The 26,384-nt window shown below is 47.5% G+C and overlaps 1 protein-coding gene across 5 annotated transcripts in view; it reads right to left on the bottom strand.

The window, feature by feature from the left end:
* Positions 1 to 7,156: 7,156 nt before the first annotated feature.
* The window catches only part of Gfod1 (glucose-fructose oxidoreductase domain containing 1), a 102,156-nt gene continuing 82,928 nt past the window's right edge, over positions 7,157 to 26,384 (bottom strand). For all 5 annotated transcript variants that reach the window (XM_005398800.2, XM_005398803.2, XM_013521857.1 and 2 more), the window contains exon 2: positions 7,157 to 13,373. In XM_005398800.2, the coding sequence (XP_005398857.1) occupies positions 12,454 to 13,373 (920 nt within the window). In that variant the 3' untranslated portion in view covers positions 7,157 to 12,453. The remainder of the gene's footprint in view (positions 13,374 to 26,384) is intronic.

The raw sequence follows: 26,384 nt of genomic DNA, 5'->3' as shown, positions 1-26,384 counted from the left end.
TGTATTGAATAAGAGTGGTGAAAGTGGACATACTCATCTTGTTCCCAATCTTAAAGGAAATAATTTCAGCTTTTCCTCATTCAGTATCATACTGGCCATGATTATGTCATATATAGTCTTTATTGTGCTCAGATATGTACTGTACCTTCTATTCCTAATTCTAAGGATTTTTTATCATTCTTGAAATTTGTTGAATTTTTTTGTACCAGGAATCAAACTTAGGACCTTGTGTTTGCCAGCCAGGCGCTGTGCCACTGAGCTATATCCCTGGCCCTGCTGAATCCCAAACTATTGAGATGATTGTATGATTTTTGTCATCCACTCTGCTGATGGGATATATCACATTGAGTTGCATAGATTAAATCATTCTTGCATCCCTAAGAAAATCCCTTGGTCATCGTGTGTAACATTCTTTGATATGTTGTTGAATTCAAGTTGCTAGTGTTTTGTTGAGAATTTTTGTGGTGTGTGTATCCCGGTTGAGACGGATATCAATGTAATGCCTCAAAGAATGCATTTGAAAATGTTCTCTCTCTTTCAATTCTTTGGAAGTGTTTAAATTGGTATTCATTATTTATGGGTTTGGTAAAATTCAGCAGTGAAGCCATCCAGCTCTGGAATTTTCTTTGGGGGACTTTTTATTACTAATTAAATCTCTGACTTGTTATTGGTCTCTTCAGGCTCTCTAGCTCATAATGATTCAGCTTTTGTATTCAGAACTTTACCTATTTCTTCTAGTTTTTCCAATTTGTTGTTGTATAGTTATTCATTAGTCCCTAGTGATGCTTTGTCTTTCTGTAATATCCATTGTACTGTCTCCTTTTTCACCTCTGATTTTATGTATTTGAGTATCCTATTATTTTCTTAGTTAATCTAACTAAAAGTTTATCAGTTTTGTTTATCTTTTCAAATAACTCATCACTGATCTTTTGTACTTTTATCTGTTTTGTTTCTTTGTGCTCTGATTTTTATTTCTTTCCTTCTATTAATTTTGTTTGTGGTTCCTGCTTTTCTGTGTCCTTGAGTTGGATCATTAGGTTATTTGAAATCTTTTTTTTATTTTTGAATGTAGGCACTTCTTGTTATAAACTTTCTTCTTAGTCCTGTTTTTGCTATATTTCATGGATTTTGTATGTTACATTTTTATCTTTATTTATTACAAGAAAATTTAAAATGTTTTTTATTTTTATCATTAACCCATTGGTCATTCAAGAGAGTGTTGTTTTATTTCCATGTATTTTTATAATTTCTTAAGTTCTTGTTGATTTCTAATTTTATTCCATAGTGATCAGATAAGATATATACTAGAATTTCATTTTTTAAAAATTTGTTGAGACTTATTTTGTGGCCTAAGATATGGTCACTCCTAGAGAATGTTCCATGTGCTGATGAGAAGAATGTGTATTCCACCATTGGTGGATGAAATGTTCAGCAACTGTCTGTTCAGTACAATTGGTTTATTGTATTGTTTAACTTTGATGTTTCTTTGTTGATACTTTTTCTTTGGGGGGGATCTGGATGATCTATCTATTAATGAAACCAGAGGATTGGAGTCTGCAACTCTTATATTTGAGACTACCTCTCCCTTTAGATCTAATGTTTGTTCTATAAAACTAGTGCTACATTATTGGTTGAATATAGATTTATAACTGTGATTTCCTCTTGCTTAGTCGGTCCCTTTATCATTAGATAATGACCTTCTTTGTTTGAGTTTACAAGTTTTGACATGAAGTCTATTTTATATAAATAGAGCTACTCCTGCTCACTTCTGGTTTCTGTTTGTGAGGTGCATCTCCCCCTCCCTAAATGTCCAGGTTATGTGTGTCTTTACTGATAAAGTAAGTTTCTTGTAGGCAGAATAATACTAGATCTTGGTTTATTTTTTCAATCCATTCAGCAAGTCTATATTTTTAACTTGGGAATCTAATTCATTTACATTCAGAGTTATTGTTAAATAAAGATTTGTTAATTTTTTTCTGGTTGTTTTGTATGTTCTTTGTTCCTTTACTCCTTTCCTGTTATGTTTTGGTGATTTTCTATACTGATAAAGTTTAATTTTCTTCTCTGTCTCTTTTAATTCAATGGAATTTTAATACAAATGTTTCAATAAAGCCATTAACAGTAAGCCCAATCTTGTATGCTGCTGTGAGAAAATGTTTTTAAATTCTTATTTAAAAAAAGCAAAGTAGCATTAGAATATGGAAATGAGAGTATGGGACAGAAGGGATTTTAATCTTCATTATGTAATTTTAATACAGTGTAGGTGTTTCAACAGATTCTTGTGGTGTTTGCATTTCAAAAGTTTCCACTTGCCTACTTTTAGTCATTCAATTTGGTCTCTTCACTAAGTAATCATTCGAGTTGGGATTAATTTTCTGCATGAAAACTGATTCAGAGGGTGTGGTGGATTGTCCACACCTGTTTATATTGGGCTGGTCCTTTTGACTCTGTTGTACAGCTACTCTGGGAAACAACTTTGGAGCAAGATCTTAGGGACAAGGGTTCAAACACCCAGAATGAGCTTAAATGTCTGAGAATCCTTTAAACTAATTGTGTCATTATTCAAAGCATGCTCAACAAGCATGGGAAAATTATGGTTAGGAATAAGAATCAAGCAAAGGCTATTTCTGCACATGTGGAGGTTCTGAGCTTTTCTCAATGGCATGTTTACCTTCAGCAGCCTGGTGAAGCTAGTGATCGATGCTGGGAATCATGGCTCCTTTCTCTCCTCAAAAAGGTTTTTAAATACATAAAATAATGTGTATGATTATAACAGAACAAATTATATTGCCACAGAGTTACTTAAAACAATTGTTGATAGAGCAATGTATGAGAATTTTTATGGCAGTATTAAATAACAAGATCTGGTTGTGGTGTAGCAATTTCCATAATTTCAGAGAAGTGATGAGTGTAGAGGCTATTTTGAGATGTTTTCAAAACCAGTAATGAGACCTGAACATATATATGAGTTCTGTTGGTGGTAGGCGCAGACCCTGCTAATACAATTGTAATTTGGTGTCCTACTTGAAGGTAATGCATTAGGGAAAATCAAGATGCACCTTTTCCTTCATTTAATTCAGAAACTCCCCGGAATTCATGCTCCAGGTCAGAAACCATTGGCCCAACTGAAGAATCAGAGAAAAGAAAGAGACAGGAAGAGTCAAGGTAGGAAGAACAAAGGGTGGAAAGGATAAAATCCAGCATTAGAAGGGAAAGATGCCTTTAATTGGTTTCCTGATATAAGGATGAGGAAGTGGGTAGACACAGCACATAGGTGATTGTGGAAAGCTTTGACTGGATGGCTTTAGTGTGAGTGAATGAATGAACGAATGAATGAGAGCAAGAGGTAGTTGTAAGAGAGTAGGCAAAAACCCAGATGTCACAGGCAACTCAACAAGGGAGAAGATCCAGCTAAATCTGGGTTCTGTCCTGTGTGTGCAGAAAAGGCTAAATGGTTGGTTGGTGAATGGTGCTTCCAAGGGGCCTCAGAGGGGTTGAACAAACAGTGTGAAAAGACAGATAACGAATCCATGAAGATGTTAGGTTTTGGAGATTGGCAAATAGGAAAAGCAATAACAAAGGAGAGGGTTGAAGGTGAACTTGGAGTGTTAGGGACATGGTTATTTAACACTGTGGCTGACACCGAAACATTTCCAGTAGGTGCCAACAACACTAGATGTTTTAAAGTTCTTGTAAGAATTCCTCCCTCATTCCTTTCCATCTGCAGCCCTCCTCCTCCTCATACAAGCTATTCCTAGAACAGATTCAGGCCTCTGTCAGCCACAGAGGATGCATATTTGAGATGTCTCATGTGATATTTACTTCTCACAACCATCCATATCTGAAATGCATAGCTCTCCAGCCTCCCATCTGTATTTTTATCTCATCTGTCTTACCCTTGGCATGAACTGCGCTTTCTTCCACTGTTTTCTTCATGGCAGAAATCTGAACGTCAGGTCCAGACTCCTCGGCTAGCACACTGAACAGCTGGCCACATGTTAGCAGCTCTGAAGGCCTAAGATGACACAGGAGCCCTGATCTTGCCTGATTCCCTGGGGCTTTGTTAGCTATTATGCCTGCCTGGTCTTTACACACAAGGAGTTTAGAGTGATTCAGCCATCCCCAAGGAAACCTCATATAACTTATTCCTGACTTAGACCTGATTGAGACCCTTTAGTTTTATCTAAGAGGGATTTGGGGGAGTTGAAGGCTGAACTTGACCCAGTGGGCTCTGCATATGGTCCACACATCAGCTGTAGCCACCTAAGGCCATATTAGGCTCCACTCTCCTAGGGCACTGATGACCAGTGATGAATGGGTCATAATATAGATTGTGATTCTAGGATTGAGCCCATCAATAACCAAGAAATGAATTAATCTAAGCCAGGCGTGGTGGCATATGCTTGTAATCCCAACACTTTTGGAGGCTGAGGTGGCGGGGGTGGGGGAGGAGGTGGTGTCACAAGTTTGACCCCAGCCTGGGCAACTTAGTGAGTCTCTGTTTCAAAATAAAACATAAAAAGGTTGGGGCTGTAGCTCAGCGAAGAGGCTCTGAGTTCAATCTGCAGTTCTCTGGGGGATGGGGACAGCTGATCCTACATAACTGCAGGCTACATGCCTGGGGGTTTGGTTCCACACCTGCAGATATAAGTACAGATAGAAGTAAGTAGAGATTGAATTGCATAGTACTGAACATATAAAAACATTCTTCCCTATCGTTCCCTACACAACACAGAAGAGCAACTATTTACATAGCATTTGCATGGTATCAGGTATTATAAGTAATCTAGGGATGATTTAAAGTATACAAGGGTATGCAAATTGTATGCAAATATTATGGACTTTTATATAAGGAGGTGGAATATCCTTGGATTTTGGTATTGATAGGGGTCTTGAAATTAATCCATTTGGATACCAAGGGATGACTGTGATTCCCCACGAAAGACTCCTAAAAATTAATGAGTATTTCATTTGCACACATGCCTGAAGGGAACAAGTTTGGTTGGATCCAAGTTGATCAGAATCTGTATAACATTAGCAGCTTTCTGTAATCCACATGCCACGTTAGAGAGAGTCCAACCATGAAGTTAGATATGATGGAGTTTATCTTGAAGAGTTGTGATTGGACCACAGTAATGCTATACAAGCTGTCACAACTCGAGTCATCCTTCAGGAATTTATTCTACAGATGTAGAGCCAGAGATAAGATTCAAAAAGGAGCCTGAACTTGAACGAACAAGGCCCAGAATTTTGAATGGTTTCAACTTGCACAAGCTTTTTAGTAGTTTTGGCTCAAGTAAGCCGCAGCGCGTCTTCTGGTCTTGACTTGGCGCCAGCTCTGTGGAGCGACGTGTCTTTCTCATCTCCATCAGCTAGACCTTTTGGACGGCCTTCCAGCATGCTTGAGGAAAAGCCTCAAATATCCAGGCAAAGGGATCTTCCCTGGGTTAGAGAAGAATAAGGTGAATATAGGTCAATAAATAGCAGCCTGCTGCTTAGAGTGAGGTGGGTTTTGTATCTATACTGATTTCTGCATATTCTGTAGATATGCAATTCATTCTCTAATAATTGAAGCAGTCAATTTATTTTGAAAATTGAATCACTCGGAGTTACCACAACAGGTACTAAAAATGCATAGATAAAAGAAGCCAGAGGTGAAGCTGGAAGACGGTTTTGTGTCTAAGGGACAGGTGGGGAGACAGACAGGGTTCATGGTTGGCCACTAAGCACAACCTGAATGACCTGCTATGTAACTGCGACTGTTTATTTCAGGCAACACGTACAGAAGATGAAAGTAGTTGTTCATATCCTGTGATATTAACAGGAGGCAGTAAACGTTGAGGATCCCTTGTCACAAATACTTGGAACTAAAGGTGTGTCAGATTTCAGGGACTTGGGGATTTTGGAATATCTGTACATTGCTGAGCATCCCTGCTCTAAAAATCCAAAGTCTGCAATGTTTCAAAATCCAAAACTTCTTCTATATTATGTTGCCACTCAACAACTTTTGGATTTCACAACATTTGGATTTCAAATTAGGGATGCTAGATCCACGTAATCCCTGGTTTACAAAGCAAGACAAGGGCCTCAAATTGGGAGAAACCAATATCACTAACAAAATCCAAAAACTGATAAAGGAATGACTAATTCCTACATCAAAAATTTCTATAAATGCTTAGGAAGTCTAAGACTTCCCTCAGGTGTTGTGTCGGTCAGTTTGCTAAAGGAAACACAGAGGGTCCTATCTCAGTGATACTTCACATTTGGCTGATGGTGCATTTAGCTTTGAAAGCCTTCTCTTTCACGGCTTTAGACCTGCTCTGAGATCTTCTACAGCACCACAAGGTATGAGTCTGGTATGTGTGCACAGTTACAATCTATGGAGATGGGGGTTTCGCAGCAATGTTATTGGCTTGGTGGCTTGATGCATTCGGAGTGCATCAGTGCCAGGACTTGCTCAGGAAGAAATGCATACTGAGGTGTCAGGTTTTGTGTTATTCTAATTTTTAACTGTTGAAGTAAAAACAAAGCATGGCCCCAAAGACGTACTCCCGTGCATTCTGACCCAGAAAGGGGTTAAAAAGAAGGGGCTGCCCATCCAAGAGACAACCTGCACCACACACATTTCAAATTGGCTTGAGCTCGGTCCACAGCGGATGCTCTTTAAACAGTGCTGAAAATAAGTGAGTGAAGATCCCTTTGTAAACAGTAAGTGAACCTGCTAGCAAAGGCCTTTCAGAGTGTGGTGTGCAGTATTAGTCATTAATACTAAAATAACAGGGGGATGCTAAAATTTGGTCCTGCCTCTGAAAGCTATGCTATCTTCCTGTTTGGATTAGCTTTACACACACACACACACACACACACACACACACACACGCCCCATAAGAGGTCTTACATAAATCATCACCCCTCCATTTTCACATTTTCAAAATGAGGGCTTGAACCCAATAGGCCCACTTCTCATAGTTAATGATTCTCAACTGGAAGTGGAAGGTCAGTCGACTCCCCTTGTTCAGCTGCAGGGATGTTGACCCGTGACAGCTGCCCCCAGCACGCACTCACCTCACATGCACCCCTCTGTGCTCCCAGCCCTCAAACTGGGCAGGCGCCTAAATTATGAGCCCTTGGGTGTAGGAAATGAGAAACCACTGGCTTTGTATTTTCTTTGAAATCTTTATTTGCCACTTGCACCCTTTTATCCCACCACTGCAAACTATGGAAACCAGTTGGAGGCCATGTTTGGTGTGGCCCAGGCCAGCTGGCTATGAGGGGATCCCAAGCCCAAGCCTCACACAGGTAACAAGGGCATCTGCCAGGAGCCCGGGGCAGCAGACCCCAAACCACTCACTGGAGGACACACGGGAAGGCCACTTCCCATGGTAGTTTGGCCTTTAAAACACAAACAGCATTGTCCTTTGTTGTTGTTGTTTTTTGCTTTAATAATAAAAAAGGAAAACCAAAACCTTCTATAATTTATAAGCTATTTTTTGCTATCTACATTATATATAAAATATAGACTCTGTTTACTTTATAACACACATCTTTTTCCCTTGATAAATTAACTCTTTAAAATATCTAGTATACATGCCTTGACTTTTATATATTTTTTATACATTTACATACATATATACTCATGTTTGTAGAACACAATAAATATATGCTGGACAAAGACAACAAAACTGATGCAATTTTGGTTTAAAAAAAAAAAAAACCACATACACACAAAACAAATGAAAAGCACTAGGCAGCAAACAGAAAGCCGTAATTGCAAGATACTTTTCCCTCCCATGGACAAGGCACAGGGCAGCACGAAGGAGCGGGTCAGGTCACAGCTTTTGTTTCTTCACTTGGTATTTCACTTGGCAAAACGAGTAAGTCACTGTGTTTACGAGGAGGAACCAAGGGACCCTTTTAGTAACTTAGCCCTTGTGTGGCTGCAGAGGACGGCACGGAGCATCGAGGAAGAGGAGAGGTAAGGACATGGCGGCTCCCTGGCTAATGTGTACTCCATGCCCAGCTGGGCTCTGACTGCCACGTGAAGCATCAAGCCATTGCATTCAGTAGGTTCTTTGTATCACTCTATCCACTGCTGGTGTGAACCCAAAGGACGGCACAGATTTGGAAGTGCAACACTTCCGGAGCCGTAAAGAGACAGCCAGCCACATTGGTGGCCCTCTCAAGGGCTCCAGCCAATAGGGACCACAATGTAGAGGAGAAAAGGGCCAATAGGCTGCTACCTTCCCTTCCTAACTGTGGTCACTTGGATACAGCACTGGCTTCCAATGGGACCACTAAACCCATCACTTGTAAAGAAGCACAGAAGAGCATTCTGGGGCAACCTGGACAATCTTCTGCTTGTATGTCCAGGTTGGGACAGGCCAGGAGTGCCCAAAGCCTACAAAGCCTCTGAAACCACCCTTCAGACACGCTCAACTTTTCCTTCCTAGCCCTCTTCCCTCTCCCCAAAATGGAACTGAAATATAGGGTTCTGTAGCTGATTCTGTTTTCCACCAAGTTCCCCAGTGTCATGACTTTGTTCCTGTGAACTCCAGGACTTTGATGGTCAGTGGGTGGAGTGTGACCAGCAGTGGGTTCCTGGTCACAGTCTACACTTATATCCAGCAACAGGGAAGAGGGGCAATATACATACAACCCAAAGGTGAACATCCAAATGTATGCCCCACCCTTGCCAAATAAATACAAGTTACAGACAATGGTTCACATTACAGTCACAATGGAAAACTTTAAACAGCTGGGAAGTACATTCAAAACACAAGTGAGCTTCTGCCACAGCTCGGGGAATGCAGTCCAATGCAGGTCTGACGCCTAATTCTAACTTTTCCACTGACCAGTCCCGGGACCTCACAACTGGTCACTTCCCTCTCTGAGCTTCCTGTCCCCACCTGAAAGCTCATAACTGTGCAGCAGGGTGGGCCATAGAGCCAGGTTTCCTATCACTGAAGAAGTGAGGTGACCTCAGCCATCACTTACTCTTCCTGGGATATAAAGTGCAAGGACTACCATATTAGACTCTGAAATCCCTTCACATACAACTGCAATTTTCTTTGCCCTAGGATATCACTAGCAGCTGATTTTTTCCTGTGCTCACCAGCTAACTTGTAAACACAGGTCAAAGGCAACAGTCGCAGCTGCCGCACAAGATGACGAGAGTGAGGACTGAAAGGGCTCAAATGCACAGCTGAAGTCCAAGTCACAGCAAATGAACCTTAAAAGCCCCGCTGCCTGTGAAAAGTTTCCCTATGTTACACTCAGGCCCCTCCAAGTCCACGGCCATCTAGCACAGACATCAAGTTCTGAAAATCCCCAACTCTGAGGTGTACTTGGTCACCTATAATCAAAAAATGATGAGGAAAATCCATTTTAAAGGAAGCTGAGTGATATTTTCATTCTGGAAGGAGAGAAAAAAAGAATCAACTACTTCTGTCTGGGGCTTTAGGAACTCACTTCTTGCAGAAGCTCAGAGGTAGTGCCCTGCTCCGTAGGCGGGTGTGGAGATCTCCATCTGCTCTTATCACGGCGCTGACCCAGACACCCCAGGGCTGGACAGGGGGCGCTTTTCCCACCCGGGAAGAAGAGCCAAAGCCCAAATTGGGTTGAAAGAAGAAAGGTTTTGGATTAAGTGAGCCTACTTCTGCTTGCTAGTTGTGTGACGCTGGCCAGGTCACTTTCTCCTGTGTGAAGAGAACGGTTGTCCCCAGCACTCTAGGGTCAGCTTAGGGATCGCATGAGCTCGTGTGCTTGCATACCATGCACACAGCAGGGGAGGTGTTGGAGTTGGCCAGTCTCAGCTGGGCTTGCACCTGCGGAGTCCAGCTAACCCAACAGAGTTGGGACTTGGTGTGCTAAGGTACATGGGAGGCTTCCCACAGCGCCATTTTCTCAGGGAAGGGAGCAGTCTTAGAGAAACTGACAGTAGTCACTGACTCCAAACTTTCCAGATAAGTCTGAGACTTCTCAAACACTTGTGGATACCAGGCAAAAACCCTGACCAACAGCAAAGAGCAGCTTCTACATAATAACAGGAACAAGCTAGGCAAGGGGGACACTATCCATGCTGCCTCCATCAGGCTTTGAATCAATGAAAGCCACAGAGGCTGGATTATTGCTGGGACTTAGTCTGAGGCCAAAGTTAGGGGTGATACCCAACCCCCCAAGCGTACTGGGTTTGAGACAGTCCCACAGAACATTGATGAATGCTTAGAGCTTCAGCTTCAGATTGCTGATCCTGGTCAGCGCTTTGCACGTGGTTAGGACAGGAGCAGAAGGAACATTAAAGAAATCTCTTCCCCACTGCTGTCATTCTTCTGTTAAAAAAAAAAAAGAACGACCTAGATCTTAATTCTTCCTTGTTCCTACATCTACCTACTACATGCATTTCAGTAGCTAAAATTTGAGTACACTTACTAAAATTTTTTCATGCTTCTTTTAAAGTCTATTCTTTTTATATCTCCCAGCCTCAAATGAGAATTTTTGTTTTAGACACTGAATATGTATCACAGAGCCCTGAGGCCTTTGGGATCTCTCGTGTATCAGGTAAGTACACAAACATAAAATCGAACCCACAGGAATACCTATGACTTAGAGAAATGAGGCCTATGGAGTCATCTACTTTCCCTTCACCCAGTCAGCTGACCACTGCAAAACTGGAAATGCTGACCATGAAGTGACCATAACCTGTCAACTCACTCAGGACCACGATGAGGCACGGCGAGTCTCCGCTGACTCACTCTGCTGTGTGGCAGTAAGGCCATGGGAAGCAGAGCGAGCAATCCTTACGCCTTCATCTCAGAAAATAAGTGACCTCCCTTTGGTGTCTAGACACACCCACAGTGTGCCTGTGGGTAGCCAGGGGCTTTGACATGTACTGACCCCAGGGAGGAGGACAGAGGATGTGTTCGTTTTTAGGTGTTGCATGTTTGGATAAAGTCTAGGCGGGGAGTGGACACCAGATCATGTAAATCCCCTTCTAATTCTACTGCTGGTTATCTGCAAAGAAGTCCACACTCCACTGCACGCCAAAGACTGCTGTGTGACTTCAGTGAGCCCGTGAACAAAAGTTGTGTAGCCTTTCAAGGAATAGCATCCACATCCGGCTTTGGCAAATATTTCACAGGGAGTGAAAAGTTAGAAACAATAATGCCCCGGTTTCAAAATGTGCTTGACATAGTCTTTCTTTCAAGACCAAATCTGAATTTTAAAAGATGATATCTGTGCGCCTTAATGATAGGAAGCTTAACAATCACGCATGCACGTGTGGCTACACACGACTGGGTGTTCCTTTTGGCTCGTGCTTCCTGTCACTCATGAAACCTCTGAAAATAGCGGGGAAAAAGAAAGCAACAGGAGAGCAGGCAGAAGAAATTTTCCCAACATTACACTTCTTCCCCCTCCGAGATTCCTACACCTCCAATTTAGAAATCCTGAACACTATGTCCTTGCTGTCCTTTTGCTTAATGTCTACTCTGAAGTTTTCAGGTATCCACATCTTGAGAGCCAGGGCTAAAGCAAAGGAAAACAACCTCACCTCTTCTCATTAAGGGAAGGGAATTCTATCTGAGTGGAAGTGAAGGCTTCTCTTTTATATCCACAAAGCTGGGTACAACTGCTAACTAGAGATCAGTGGTAAAGCCCGCTGCAGCTCCAGGGCTTGGTCTTTTCCCTTCGGTTTGAAAACTCACACAGCCCAAGGCTGTCCCCGGTCCTGGAGGGCAGCAGAGGAACTCTCATAGTCAGACCCCTTGCAGCATGGTGTTCTTGGTGCTGCCTGGAGAGCCAGGTGACCACGAACGCTGCTTCCTCTCTCCCACCCTTCCTGGAAGCTCTTTGTGGTTGTCCCACTGGGGACAAGCTCAGAGGAACAGTTCCTTCCCCGCCTCCCCTGCGTCGCTATAGTGGTCTCACCTTTCAGCCTGGGAGAACCTGTGCTATGCTACCTATGCTTGAGGCTCCCTTACTGCAGCAGCGGAAGGGCTGGAGAGCCACTGTCCCGCTTCCTAATTAAGGAAACTGCACCTTCCTACCACCTACTTTTCCTTCAGACACCTTAAGAAGAATCAAAAGCAGCTTCCTGGAATTGAACTTCCTCCCTAGGCCAACAGGCATGCTAGAGACTTTGTGAGGCATGTTAGTGACATGAGCTCACCATCTGGCACACCCATGGCCTTCCCAGAGGCCAAGGTGCCCGGGTGGATGAGGTAGGGAGGGAAGCAACCCCTCCTGGCTTCTCACATTGCAGGGCAGCCAGGGCTGCTCGACCTCCTCCCGTGGATAGAAACACCCAGCAGGGGCAGGCAGGGATGGTAGGCCTTCCTGAATACTCCCCGGGTAGTGCTCGGTCCACAACACTGTCTGGGGTCCCTGACCGGGCCAGCAGCCCCCTTCTTAGATAACATTTATTCTCCCCCACTGTGCATTCCCACCAGGTCCACGTTAACAATAGAGGGACATCCTGCTGCGGCGCATGGCCTCGCTGATCAGGTAGGCGGGGCTCAGCTCGGGCTCCTCGGTCATGATGGCGATGTTCTGCCACTCGCCCGTCTGGCTGGACCTCTTGATGGTGTCCACCACGCAGAGCGCGTACAGGCAGTCGTCGAAGGTGGCGGCCATGGTGAGCGGCTGGCCGTCCCAGGTGCGCCGGTCATCCTGGTCCTGGAAGGCCTGGCGCACGGCCTGCATCATCTTCATGGTGCCACGCAGGTAGGGCGCGGGGATGTCGCTGAAGGCCTTGGCGGGCAGCAGCGAGTTGCTCACGGGCGTAGCATCCTGCAGCAGCAGCTCCTGCTCCGCCTCGCTGTTGCGCTGCCCGTACAGGTCGGTGCCCACGGCCAGTAGGCGCCCGGCCGAGCCCACCACGGTCACATCCTGCTTGAATTCGCCGGGCACGTTGAAGTTGAGGGTCACAGTGCAGCATACGCCGCCCTCCAGCACCATCTGGAAGGTGCAGAAGTCGTCGCTGGTGATCTGGCGGATGCCCTTGATGTGGTCCGTCTGCTTGACAAAGGTCTTGAGCAGCCCATGCACCTTGACGGCCTTCTGGCCGGTGAGGAAGGTGAGCAGGTCGATGATGTAGGTGCCCACCGAGTGCAGCCCGCCGCCGCCCATCAGGTCGTCACAGCTCCAGTTGTACTTCTTGCCCAGCAGGCTGCCGCCGTGCACCTGCACCTCGCACACCAGCAGCTCCCCCACGTAGCCCTCCTGGATCAGCTGCTTCATGCGCACGAAGGCTGGCAGGAAGCGCAGCACGTTGCCCATGATGCTCATGAGCTTGGGGTAGTAGTGGGCCGCCGACATCATGCGGAAGGCGTCCAGCGGCGTGGCCGTGCGGTCGCAGATGACGTTCTTGCCAATGCCTGCGGGGAGCAAGGACAGCGGGTCAGCGCACGGAGCGGGCACTAGGCGGCGCAGTGGCGCCGGAGTGTGAGCCCCGCCCCCTAGGTTAGTAAATATTGATGCTATTTATGTACAATTATTACTATTTACTATCACTTAGGAAACTCTGGTAGTGAAACTTTAACCACACTTTTTCCTTATATAAAATACATCATATACACCACAACATTACTCTAAGTACTGAAGTCCGATTGACTTAATTAATTATAATAAGTCATTGGTGTTGATTTAAATAGTAAAGTTTTAAAAATATACTTACATAACCTATATTTTAAAATATTTACTGATATAAGTGAGTGCTTTAATATTTTCACAAATCTATAACATTTTATAAGCAATTGTCTTACTTATAAAATAACACAAAATATATACATACAATAACATGGTTTTATGGAAGCACCCGATATCTTTTAAGATTATCTTATATACAAAATATTTTATGTGTAAACTATGTTAATTTAAAAGGTATTATTGGGCTGGGGATTTAGCTCAGCGGCAAAAGCGCCTGTCTGGCAAGCGCAAGGTCGTGAGTTCGGTTCCCGGTACCGGAGAAAAACCAAAAAAAAAATAAATAAATAAAAGGTATTATTATTTTAAATATCCTGAATGTTTTTAGAATAAGGGGAGCAGTATCTAGACACAACCAGGATATGTGAGCTTAATTCCCAGCCCAGGGAGTTTAATTAAGTGAGGAAGAATTTCTTAATGATACCCTTTGAAGGTCTAAGCTTTTGGCATTCTGCCTCCCCCTCCCTCAGGGTTGCATTTGGAGCCTTATATATGTATTTTTTTTAACATTCTAGATTAGGGCTGGCAGTGGTCACAGACTTTGTTACATGGAAGAGTGGGCTATACCCCCCACCCCATCTGCCCAAGGGTAGAGTTTGTTGCTTTTGGCCAGTGACACTCAGGCCACATAAGAATTAGTCTTGTGTGATGTCTGTAATGGGTATATAAATTACAGGGACTGCAAGATGCTGCCTGAGCCCTTTAGCAGACTAAGTGGTTCTGGATCTGGCACGAACAAAAGATCAAAGAGGGACAGGGACTTTGAAGGGGATTTATTCTGCAGAAGCCAAGCGTCAGGGAAAGAGAAAAACAACTCTGCTGGATGTGGAGAAACCGCTAACTGCAACTCAAACAACAAAACACGGGTCTGTTAGCATGCCTGGTAAAACACATGCAAGGTCACATGACTTGGGGGTTCTGAGTCAAGGCGTGTGCCTGTGGCCCAGTCTTCACACACTGTCAAGTGGAGCCTGGGGACTCCAGCTGCAGATGTGGGGGAGTGACCCCGACAGAAGTAGGATAATGAGACACCTAGGAACTCTTGGAACAAGCTGAGCCAACACCAGGTTTCGTGGAAGCCCTGCAGATGTCTGCTCGGTGCAGCCTGGAGTGTGAACCATCTTGCAGGAGCGGGCCGCACAGTTGAAGTGATCAGGGCAAACTGGAGAAAAGAAATACTACACTAGCCGTCAACTTCCAGGTGCACATCTAGTTCTGGCCCCAGAGCCCCAGAGTGGCCACGTCTCTCTGCCTTTTCCACACTGGCAGAGCGGGGCTGGCCCTCCTCGTGACCAGCCCTGTGCAGTCAGAAGCTCTTTTAACTCCTAGCAACCAGGTGAGGGCAGGGACTCTCGCAGAGGGATGAGGTAACATTCGTCTGTATCTCGAAAACGGCCATGCACCTGTATAACAGCACATTGTGATGATCTGATCTCATAGGCATTGGGCTCACACTGCCAGGCAGAGATTTATATATGTAAATGGACAGGGACAGGTGACAAATACTGTCAAGATCTGCCTCACACCCGTGGGGTATAAGCTCTGGCTTTTGCTATACTTTGCCTCAAGGTCCCCAAACCAGAACATCGGACTGCCATCTCCTCAGTTCACTCTATTGGTCAGATGGATGGTAGGGTTTTTTGGCTTTTTTTTTTTTTTGTGGTAACAGGCCTCAAACTCAGGACCTCGTGCTTGCCAGCCAGGCATTACACCACTGAGCTATACCTCCGGCCTGGATGGTAGTTTTTTTAAAAAAGTTTTTCTATTGTAAAAACTAAGTAGAGAAAAATAAGTCACCTCCCTTACCGTGTACTTCCCAATAATCACTGAATGGGACATTCTGAGCAGCTCTGCAGACTCTGATGAAAGCTCCAGAAAAGACAAGATGAAATACCCACAAACAAACTATGCCGTCCTGACTCACACTTGGATTCTCACAGGTCCAGGCATCTCTTTCTTTAGGATATCTGTGCATACTGTAATGCCACACTACCCAATAAGTTCCCCAAGGATAAACCTAGAGTTTAGTGTCTCCAGTGTCCACAGCACTATGTCTTGCATATGGCGGGAAAACTGCACAGACTGTCAACCGACACCACCTGAGCCTGAAGTCTTTTGCGATATACATGCTGCACAGATGGGCCTAGGTAGTACCTTAACATACAATGTCCTCAAAAATCAGAAGAAATTTCTAGGAAGCTATCCCAAGGAAATAATCTAAAAATGTAAGCACAGCTTTATGCCCAAAGGTGCATCTCACTACGTCATTTATTAAAACAAAAAGCTAGGCACAAGGCAAATGGCCAACACTACAAGCATGGATATGAAAACTGGGCTAGGGCCATATAATAGAACATTGTACAGCCACTGAGGATGATGCCCACAAAGGCCGTTCAATGGCAAGTGAGATGATTATGAGGTAATGTTATCAGAAAAGGGTTCTATTCATAGGCATACTTGGACCTCAACTCTGAAGAGACAAAGCAAAACGCCAGAATGGACTACCTCAACGTGTTTACAGTGGGTCACTGTAATTAGCAGGGTCAGGACTGCTTTTTCTTTCTGGTGCGGGGGATTGACTGAACTCAAGGCTTCACACATGCTAAGTAGCGTTCCTTCTATTGAACTGCATCTGCAGCCCCAAGATTTTTAAGTTTCTGATGTTTTGATCTGAAAAAAATACTAGTTTTCAAGCCTAATGAGACAAGATCGTCAAAGGACAGCACTCAGTGTTGACAAAGTGACCTGCAGTGTCGGAGGTCCCAGTTCTCATGGACCTGTTCCTTGTCCCTGTGACCCAGTGAGATGGGCCAAGCATCCTGACCTTGAACTGTGCGAGTGTCCGAAGCTCAGGCGTTGTGGCCTGGTCTTCCTGCTCTGATGGCTCAGAACCTCTTTATGAGGGGAAAAAATGCTGTCCCGCCTCACCTTGCATAGTGAGGGGAGAACCTGCTTTCTCACTGTGAGGGGGCCGTGTTACAGCAAGGATAGGAGAGCCATCCCTGTACCCAGTGCCCCTCAGAGCTCCCCAAGACATGCACGCTCTGGGCTGCGGGTTTACGCTGTCTTACAGCAACACAAGGCACCCTCCTTCGAAGGCCAAAGATCAGAAGCTCAGCGACTTCAAACAACCTTACAGAAAAGCATGCTGCAGAGAATGAAGCAAAGGCACTGAGAACATCTAGGTCCTATTTCACTCCAAAGCCACAGCCAGTGCGAAACAGAAAGCAGGGGGACAGTGCCTGGGAGGAAGTGTGCTATGTCCATGCTAAGCCCCGACAGTCCCAAGCAGTGGATGGAGTTTCAACAGAGACCAGGATACTCATGGTGAGAGGAACAGGCCGGCTTCCTAGGTGCCCTGGGGTGGGATGGGGCGGTCACCCTGCTGCTCCCACTGAGGGCCTGGGAGCCCCCACGCCGGGGGCTGTCCCTGTGCACAGAAGTGGGTATCCTGGAATGTCACCCTTGTCCACACAGTGCAGCATGGCCGTGGGCGGGTGGCGGAGGACACACCGGGACATCTGCCTAACCCTCTTCTGCACAGACCATTTACTCCCTTGCAAAGGCCTCTGGGAGGCTTCGGTCTTCAACCTGCTTTATTTTTCAATACCAGAAGCCCTCAGGAGCACATCAGGCGAGAGCACTGTGCTGGCAGCGGGAGGACACCCTCCCACCTACTCTCAGAGCTGAGGCTGGCAGCGGCCTGAAAGGGATGGAAACCTCCGCTGGTGGAAGTGCTATCGGCGAGCAGGGTGCCTGCTCTGTCAGAGCTTTTACATTAAATAATTTCAGAAGCAGCTTTACCACCCTCCCGAGGGCTCTCAAGGGGGAAAGGGAAACCCGGCTTCCTCTACAGCCTGCTGAGTGTTTTCTGTAGCTGAGCTAAAATATCCATGGCCCTTATGGGGAGATGGTGCCCTAGGAACGGCTTCCAAGCAAGAGGTCTGCAGCCACCCCAAGCAGAACTCGGGGTCTGCAAGACACAGCTGAGTCCCGGCTCAGGTCTCTCTACCAGCAGGAGAGACCAGGGCGTTAGCAAGGGCAGATCCTTGATGTGACGGTCCCTTGTTCCTCCTAGGAGGGAGCTTCCCAGGGATACCCCCAAGGAAAGACACCGGCTCTGCGTACCCACTGCGTAGGTGGCCCTTGCTGCCCGTGATCAGACGGTCTGCTCTGTCACAGGGCCCATGCTGACACCCTCAGCCTGCAGCTTCCCAGCCTTGCTGCCTGCCTGCCGGCACTTCTCGACTGCACGCTCCCTTATCTAATCAGGGTGGAATCTGCTACTCTCCCACCTGCCCCTCCTGCTGATTCCTCTTGTGTTGATGGCCACGTATCTCCTAGAAAACCGCACGGATGCTGTTCCTGCAGGCAGCCTGGAGGAGCCCGCACCACTCCTGTCAGACAGGGCTTCCTCCCCCCACTTTCTCTGCATTAGCTTTGTTTACACACTGTTTCTTCACCATTCCTAGCTACCAGGCCCAACCAAGGAAAGCGACAATTAGAAGCTCACGGAGGGGCTCATCCAGGGAATGACTACAGGATGCAGATCTAAGAGGCGGGTAAACATGAAGCTTGAGCATCAAGTGGGGGGCTGCCCAAATAATTTGGGCCTGGAAGAAAGCAGGACAGGTGACACGTCAGCCGGGTTCTGAAGCATGTGTAGGAGTCTGGCCATGCATCATTCAGATGTTCAAGCTGTCATTCAGACCATGTACCACAGTCAAAATAAAGCCACTTGATCTAGGACCTAAGAAACCACTAAAACTGGACTGATCACGACAGTTATATATAAATCCTGATGTCCAGTTTTCTGAGAAAGAGGCTTATTAATTAGATTCTTAAAAGAATCTGTGATGCCAGAAAGATTAAGAAGAACTTCAGTTTAGAGTGCAGGGGGAAAAAAGCACATCAAAGACAACTCTGAAGTTTTAGCAGAGCGAAGTGCTGCATAGGAACGGACAGGGTAACCTGTCAGCCCCATCTCCTCCCACTTCTGTCTCTTACTTTCCCTTCTCCTAATTTGTTTTCTGCGTGACTCCACATACGCGTATTCACACACATAATCACACACGTTTTCACTTAGTGCAAGGACAGCAGTGACACTGGAAGACTCATCCGATCCCACTTGGCCCTGGCCTCTCCTCCGGGTCACCTGGGAAGAGTCCCATGGGAGAGGTTTCCCCCCAGGAGAGTTCTGGGCAAACACAACTTCCCAGCTTATAAGACGAGTCCCCCATGTTCAGAGTACCGCTGACACAACGTAAACCAGCAACTGCAGCCTCTCACTCTCTCACCAAGCACTTACTTTACACCCAGAGGGCGGAGCGTCTTGCACACATTTCTGTTTCTCAGTCTCTATCACCCGGGCAAGGCTGGCGCTAATGCTGTGTGGAGATTGAGCCCCCGAGACAGTAAGCAACCTGCCAGGCTTCCAAGACCCAGGGAACAGAAGAGCTGGGATTCGAACCCTGAGTGCTTGGCCTCAGAGCCAGCCTGATCCTGACTTCTGCACCCTGTCTCAAGGCTGCTGAGGCTACTCTTTGCCCTGTGTTACCCAGACACCGCCCCTGCCCCTGTTCCCGCTTTCACCAGCTACCCGTGCCCGTGTGCACAGCGTGGTGTCTGCAGCACACGGCACCAAAGGTGGCTGGGCCAGGGCCCGTGGCTGTGTGGGCAGCAGCGGAAACCAGGACAGGGGGTGGGGTCCGATCCTCAGCTGGCTGACCGCTGAAGCCCCACAGCAACTTACGTTTCCATCTTAATTTTGAACTTGAGATGGAAGTGGGTCAGGGTGACCCATATTTAGCTCCTTTGTCGAAGAAAGGGGGTCACAACCAATGAAAGAAGTTAGTGCGGCTGACAGTGATGGGACTTGACAATGAACGGAAAATGTACAAATGCTGTCTGTACCTGACCCGCTTGTCCCACGACTCCAGCCTTCGACCCAGGCATCTCCGAACAGGAGCCCCTGTCGGTTGTCAAGTTTCCTCAAGTTGCTTCATGAGCATTATTAGCATCATCTAGGGATTGAGTCTCACATCTAGCACGGGGACAGTGCCCCTGAGGTGCAACCCAATTTCCTTTTCCCACTGTTCAACATCTGTACGGGATACAGACAAGGCTAAAGTTGAGGATAGAGATATGATACTGGCAAGTCACAAGCGTGGACATCCCCTAGGAGAAAAAAGGAAAGCTTGCTTCTTCCAGCCCAGGAGAGACAGGGCTGGCAAGAGCAGGGAGGAATGCAGGAGCCAGAGCCCTATAACAAGCCCTCTCCAGGAGCTGGCGGCCCTTCCTTGCCTGTAGGTGGCACGTACAGACTAGAAGGGGGGCATGGGAGGACAGAAGCTTAGGGTTGGACACAAGGACTGCAGTGGTCAGGACAGCAGCAGGGACAGGAAAGCAGCACAGCTCAGTTCAGCTATGTTGGTCCCAGAGAGCCAGTGACCCCGCCCTGTACTGCAGTACTGTATCATGAGAAGCAGCGTAGACCACCATTCCACACCCACACCCAAAGGACATCACCAGAGCCACCTAAGCCACCTCTGCCCCATACAAGCAGCCACTTTCCAGAGCACAGGGGCAAAGGGAAGAATGCAGAACCAGTGGCCACAAGAGTCAACCAAGAGACCAAGCTGGTTGAATGAGGTGTGGGATGGGTCAGGATAGCAGTCTAGAACAGCGTGAATCCCCATCACACATCCAAAGGCGGGAGTCTCATGTCATCTCCCAACGCCCGCACACAATCCCCAAGAAAACCCTGGTGCCAACTGTTGATTGGGAGAGAGACGTCTTCCGTGCGCGTACGGTGTGGAAGACCCCAGCCTCCTCCACACACGTAGGAAACACTCCACCCCACAGTGGTTCTGCTTGGGTAAAAAAGTCACAGGTGGATCTACCCAGCAGAAATGTTTTTGAAAAACCAAGGTCTTTTACATAGTCTAAGTTTTGTCCACTCTCTAAAAAAAAAACCTTAGAAATAGCCATAAACACCAGGTTTCTTCCCCAAAGCCTCCTGCAAGACGATCATCAGTGGCCGCCACAGAGCGCCCGCCGTAGATGGCACGGGCAGCTCCAGCACCGCGGGCTCCGCCAGCCCCCTCTCCACTCTGGGACCAGTTTTCAGTGCTGCCCTAAGAAAGGCCACACAGAGCAGCATAAAGCAACACACATTGCTCTGTTTCAGGTCTCGAGGTGAGAAATGCAGGTGCGCTCAGCTGGGTCCCTGACCAGGGGTTCACAGAGCCATCCTGGGGAAGATCTGCTTCCACCCCTCTCCTGGCTGCTGGCCACACTCGATTCCTCGGGGACCGAGTGTGGCTGTTGTCCCTGTCTCTCTGCCATCTGCCCAGCTGCAGCAGGACAGATGTCCTGTGCTACCCAGTGCACAGTTGCTATCCAGTGCCCCCATCTCCACGCCAGACCAAACCCTTCTCACATGTGGCCTGGCTCTCACTTCCTCTTATGCCACCAGCTGAAAAGAACTTGCTGCATTTAATGAGTCCCTGTGACGAGATCAAGCCCACCCAGGTGGCCTCCTTTTGCCACAGGAACCGATCCCTGGAGGGGCACCTGGGGTACCAGTAACCCCACCCAGTTTGTACCACCTGCCTCATCCCAGAGAGGAGGAGGCCCCAGTATTCCCCCAGCACCAAGGGCCCCAGGCGCGCATCTGCATTTCCTTTCAAACCTCCCTTTGTTTCTAGCTCTTCCAGTAGTGTTTAATCCATCAAAAAGCCTCCATGAGGTCCTCTAGGGCTTTAAAAACCTATAATTAGTCTACTTGTTACCAAGGAGATTTTGTCCCCAACTCCGGGCCCCACCGGAGGCAGCAGTAACAGGTACAGGTGCAGGCAGGACAGGAAAAAGCTCCAGGAAGGAAGAGGAGGAGCTAAAATTGGCACGAAAGCACCACACCGGTGCCACTGTCCCCACCGCTGCAGAACGGGACGCTGAGGCTTAGGATTCTGACTGCCCAGATCAACGACATGTGGCAGGTCCAGGATGCACAGTCAGTGCCGTGATCCCCAAGGCCTGTACCCCCACTTCCCATCCAGAGAGCGGCTGCATACAGGAGGGCATGAGCGGGGTCCAATGGCTGAGCCTCAGAGCCACCGTTAAGAGGAAGAGCCCGAAGCCCTTGGGGTCCCCTGGCCCGCAGAGTGGAGTTGAGAAGTGACTGAGGATGGCGACAGGGAAGGCAGAGTCTAGTGCTTGAAGGGAGAGGGCTGGAAAGCGAGAAGGGCCAGCACAGAGGACAGTGTGATGGTCCCCTTGAGAACGGCAGTCCACTTGCTCCATGCATCCGCAGCAGTAACCAGCCAGAGCATCTGAAAGGTGAGCAGCAGGAGCGGCTGGGGAAATGGCCATGGTGGTGATAGGGTCCCCACAGCGAACACAGCAAGTCCCCCTCGGGCTCCTGCCATCTCAGCAAAGGAACTGGGTCACCGCAAGCTTCCCTGCCGTCAAAGGAGGGTGCCACAGGAAAACCACTGTAGGGCAGTGACCCGGGGACACATGGTGCCTGGGAGTAAAAAGTAGCTCAGAGTGGCTAAAACTTGGCTAAGGCAGGAAACAGCCCAATGCCCCTGCATCCTGATGTGGAAACAAGGAATTTCTCATTCTTCTGCCAGAGGGGAAGAAAGGGCATCAGCTACGAGGACACTGTTTGCTTTACAATCTTCAACCCAAATAAGCCCTCGCCAAAGGACATCAATAAACACTCCCACAGCCCAGGGCTCCACCCTCGACAGGTGGTGATGATTATAAAACAAGTTCCCACAGCACCTTCCCCAACATCATTCACCGGGATGTTGACCAAGCCTGTCACAGGCCGAAATGGGGGGCGTGGTTGGGTGAGGGGCCCGGAAATTGACAGGCAACTTACAGGCATCTGTGCAGGTTTGGGGACTGGGCGATCGTCAAGTGGGGAGGTTGTCTGGGTTCCGACTGCCTGGGCTGTGCTTGGGAAATTCCCCCCAGGACAGACTGGGTAGGCAGCACAGCCTCTGCCCCTGGGGAAGCCAAGCCAGCAGCACGTTTTCCCAGCAGACTTTGCAGGAAGCACACACACGGGTTTGTGCCCAAGTCCACCCGTGCTGGGGGGCCCTGGTGCGATCAGGACCAAGGCTTTCCTGGCACCTCTTGTTTTTCAAGCCTACTCTCCACAGGTCTGTGATGAGCTACTGTCCCATTCCAAAACCTGCCTTCTGCGCAGATCACCCAGGCAAATGCTGCTCTTGGTAACTGAAATGCTGTTTGAGCACTGCAGGTTTCCAAGCTTTCTGGACCCCTGGCTGCAAAGCCTGATTTGGGCGCAAAGGAACCACTGAGCCTTCTTAATGAAGCAGCCTGAGATCTGGCGTGATTTATTGGACAGGGAAGGAAAATGGGGGCCGGGAGGAGGCCTGAAGTTCTGACTCTGCATTTGTGAACTCGGTGACCCAAGCCATCCAACAGCAATGAAGCTCAGCTCCCACGTCTATAAAACTGGAATAATAACACCTGCTTCCAAAGAAAGGGTGGAGTGACAGGCACCGTGCTGACGCATGAGAAGTGCCCGTAAATATCTGAAGCCCAGAACGGGTCCAATAAAAATGGCACAGCTCGGCTCTTCAAGCTGCAAGAATTCAAAACAAGCTGGGGGCAGGGAGGTAAGTGCAGGACAGAAAAGGCACAGAGTAGAAATGTGAGCGGGTCCTAGGCCTGCATTTGTTCAAAGCTGTCATGGAGCTGAGATCTTTGCAGCCAGCTTCCTCAGATGCCAATAGTGCGAAATGAGCAGTGCAGACAGGAAAGTACACTGCGAGGAAAAGGCCTCGGACAGGAACAAGGTCGTGCTCAGGTGCAGCAAATAAAACTGCAGCGCGCTCTGCCAAGCAACTGGGGTTGGACGCTAGCTGCTCTTACGAATGAGAAACAAATGCAGGGCTGCGGGCTCTGGCCATGGCCAGGCAGCATCGAGCTGGGGGAGTGGTAGGAGCCCCATAGCCAATGTTGAGTCCGCTCTGTGCTATGCACACCCCTGGCAGAGACTTCTGCTGGTGGCCAGAGAGGTAAGGCTGGGCAAATGCAGGGAAAAGGTTGCCTGCATATTTAGCTGAGCACCTTATTTATTAGCTGCTCCTAGGAAATCATTACAACTCAGCTATGGGAAGCTACAAATTAAAACCTCTTGCCAAATCAACAAAACCCCACCTTTGAGCACAGCTGATGTTTTGAGAGACCCGTGTTTCCCTCCTTCCTGGGTCCAGGATTCCTGAGAAATAGTTACATCCTGTCAACAGAGCTCAGAACCTCAGAACCTCAGAACCTCAAAACAAGGGAAGAACAGGGTAGAAGGGGTGTTCACAAAGCACCTGACCCCCCTAATCCAAGATCCAGGCCTCCTTCTGCCGCCTCAAACTCAGCTGATTTCTTCCCTCCCGTACCCTCTTAAAGGGATTGAGCTTAATTGTCCACCTCAGGACCAGTTGACCCAGCTGACAGCAGCTTTCAGGGCTGCAAAACTCAAAGGCTGAACAAGTGCTCACTGGGGATGCAGAACAGTCCCACCTTACCAGAACCTGGCTAAGGTGAGTCCGGAACTCTGTTTACTTTTGCAACAATTTGCAAGCAATGCAGACTGTTTTTAAGGCTGAACCTACTTAGCAGGAACTCCCAGAATACAAAGCGCTCCTGAGTCTTTGTTGGCTACCTGGTTCAAAACAGATGAGGAAATGGACTCAGGAATTAAATTTTAATGCTTTCTTCTCCACATAATACTGTGAGAAGCAGGCCCCAAGGCAGCGTCCCCAGGAGGTCTGTCGTGGTTCTCTGTGCATCTGAGCACAGCTTCATGTGAAGGGACCCTCGCTGGCTCCCAGGAGAGGGTTCTGCAGGGGCGCTGTGCCAGGGCAAGCCTGGCTGGGCTCCTGGCCAGTCACTCGTGACACCTGCATAGTACTCAAGCCAAGCCTGTGGGGAGATGTCCAGACACAAGAGATGCCCTTAAAGGTGTGCCAGGTACAGAGAGCAAGGGCGGAGGCCCAGGTTGGGTTTGCTGTTCTCTAGCAGAGAGGGTGTGTCCTGCACCGCCCTCATTGTGGACTCCTCCTGAGAAAGGCTTGTCCTGTCAACCACACTGCTGTCTACATGCCCACCCCGGAGCAAAAGCGGTATCAAGCCACACATACCGACGGAGGCACTAGCTAGCACCAAGCGCCAGGCCAAGGGCACCACCCGCCTCACCTCGCCGAATCCTCCCAGCATCCTGCAGAGGCTCCTGTGGTTCCCACGGTACATACCATGATGCTAACCTCTCGCCTGTCCACACCCAAATCCACACCCTACTAAGCGGCCAAGCCGGCTTCAAACCCAAAAAACCTGGCTCCTTGTATCAGGATTGATCTCAACTACAATACACTGGGATGTTAAATGCAATCTGAGAGGTGATAAAAATATGACTGGGAAGGAATGAAGTCATAATTATAGATTTTCCTCTAACCACTCATCCAACCCCACAAAAATTTATTGAGGCCAGAAGAAAGAAATGGGAGGGAGGCACTCAGGTTGCCACCAGAACCTGTATTTTCCACTATTGTCTTGTGCACTTTAAAACCACAGGTCCCAGCCTGAACACCTCAGGATCCCAGGGTCCAGGTCCCCCCATACAGACCCACAGTGCAGTAGAGTCATGCACCATTCAGTTAATGATGAATTGCACCTCATAAAGGGGCTGAGGAGTCTGTCACCTAGTGTCATCCTAGCACAACACACTGTTCGCATTTGTGTGATGCTGGTGTAAACAAACCTACTGCACTCACATGTAAACAGGGCACACCATCATGTACAGTACACAATACTGGATGATAAAGGGCTGTGTTACTGGCTTGTGTATTTACTATACTTTTAACCATTATTTTGAAATATACTCCTCTCACTTACTAAGAAAAATCCCACATTTATTGTAAAACAGTCTGCCACGTTCTACCGACAACAGAGCTCTTCATCTAGTTTAGTCTCTTGATTGCACATGGAGCGGATCACCTGCCTAGGCCATCATGGTGGTGAATTAATGCACCCTGCAATGCGTGCACAATGATGAAACCACCTAACAGCACAGTTCTCAAATCCAGCCCCAGCATTAAGTGCTATATGGCAGTATTTTAACATTTTGAGGAAATGCTGTGATACTGGACATCTGTTAGACACTAGAGAAGCTACTGACTCAAAGTTCAACATCGGTGTACACTGACATCAACTTCAGGGCCAGGCTATCTCTGGGAAGCTGAGTTTTCGGCAGTGGCTGTGATTAGAAAAAACACACACCAGGCAAAAACCAACACAGGCAAGAAATGCAAGGGGCAGTGCTCTATCTGATGCCAAGTATGAGAAGTGCAGTTCCAAACAGCCACACACAACCCCTTGGAAGTCATTGTGACTTAACTTATGAATGAAACAAAAATATTTTTACTCTTTCAAGTCATGTCTTTTTTAAGCACCTGCTAAGTTGTTAGGATGCAAATACGTTTAAGTTATTTGGACCTAATTACTAAGTAGAATTGCTAAGTCTTTTGAAAGGATCACTATGACAGACATTCTGGAAACAGAAGCAACCTGTGTCCTGGGACAGGAGAGTGTCCCTGAACAGGGAATGTTCAGGAACCTGCATTCTAGAACAATCTGTGCATCCCCTCCCC

This window comes from Chinchilla lanigera, unplaced genomic scaffold, assembly GCF_000276665.1.
Source record: "Chinchilla lanigera isolate Chin_1 unplaced genomic scaffold, ChiLan1.0 scaffold00064, whole genome shotgun sequence".
NCBI classification, from domain to species: domain Eukaryota; kingdom Metazoa; phylum Chordata; class Mammalia; order Rodentia; family Chinchillidae; genus Chinchilla; species Chinchilla lanigera.
Note: the sequence above shows the minus strand (reverse complement) of the source record. Positions and strands in the feature narration are given on the sequence as shown.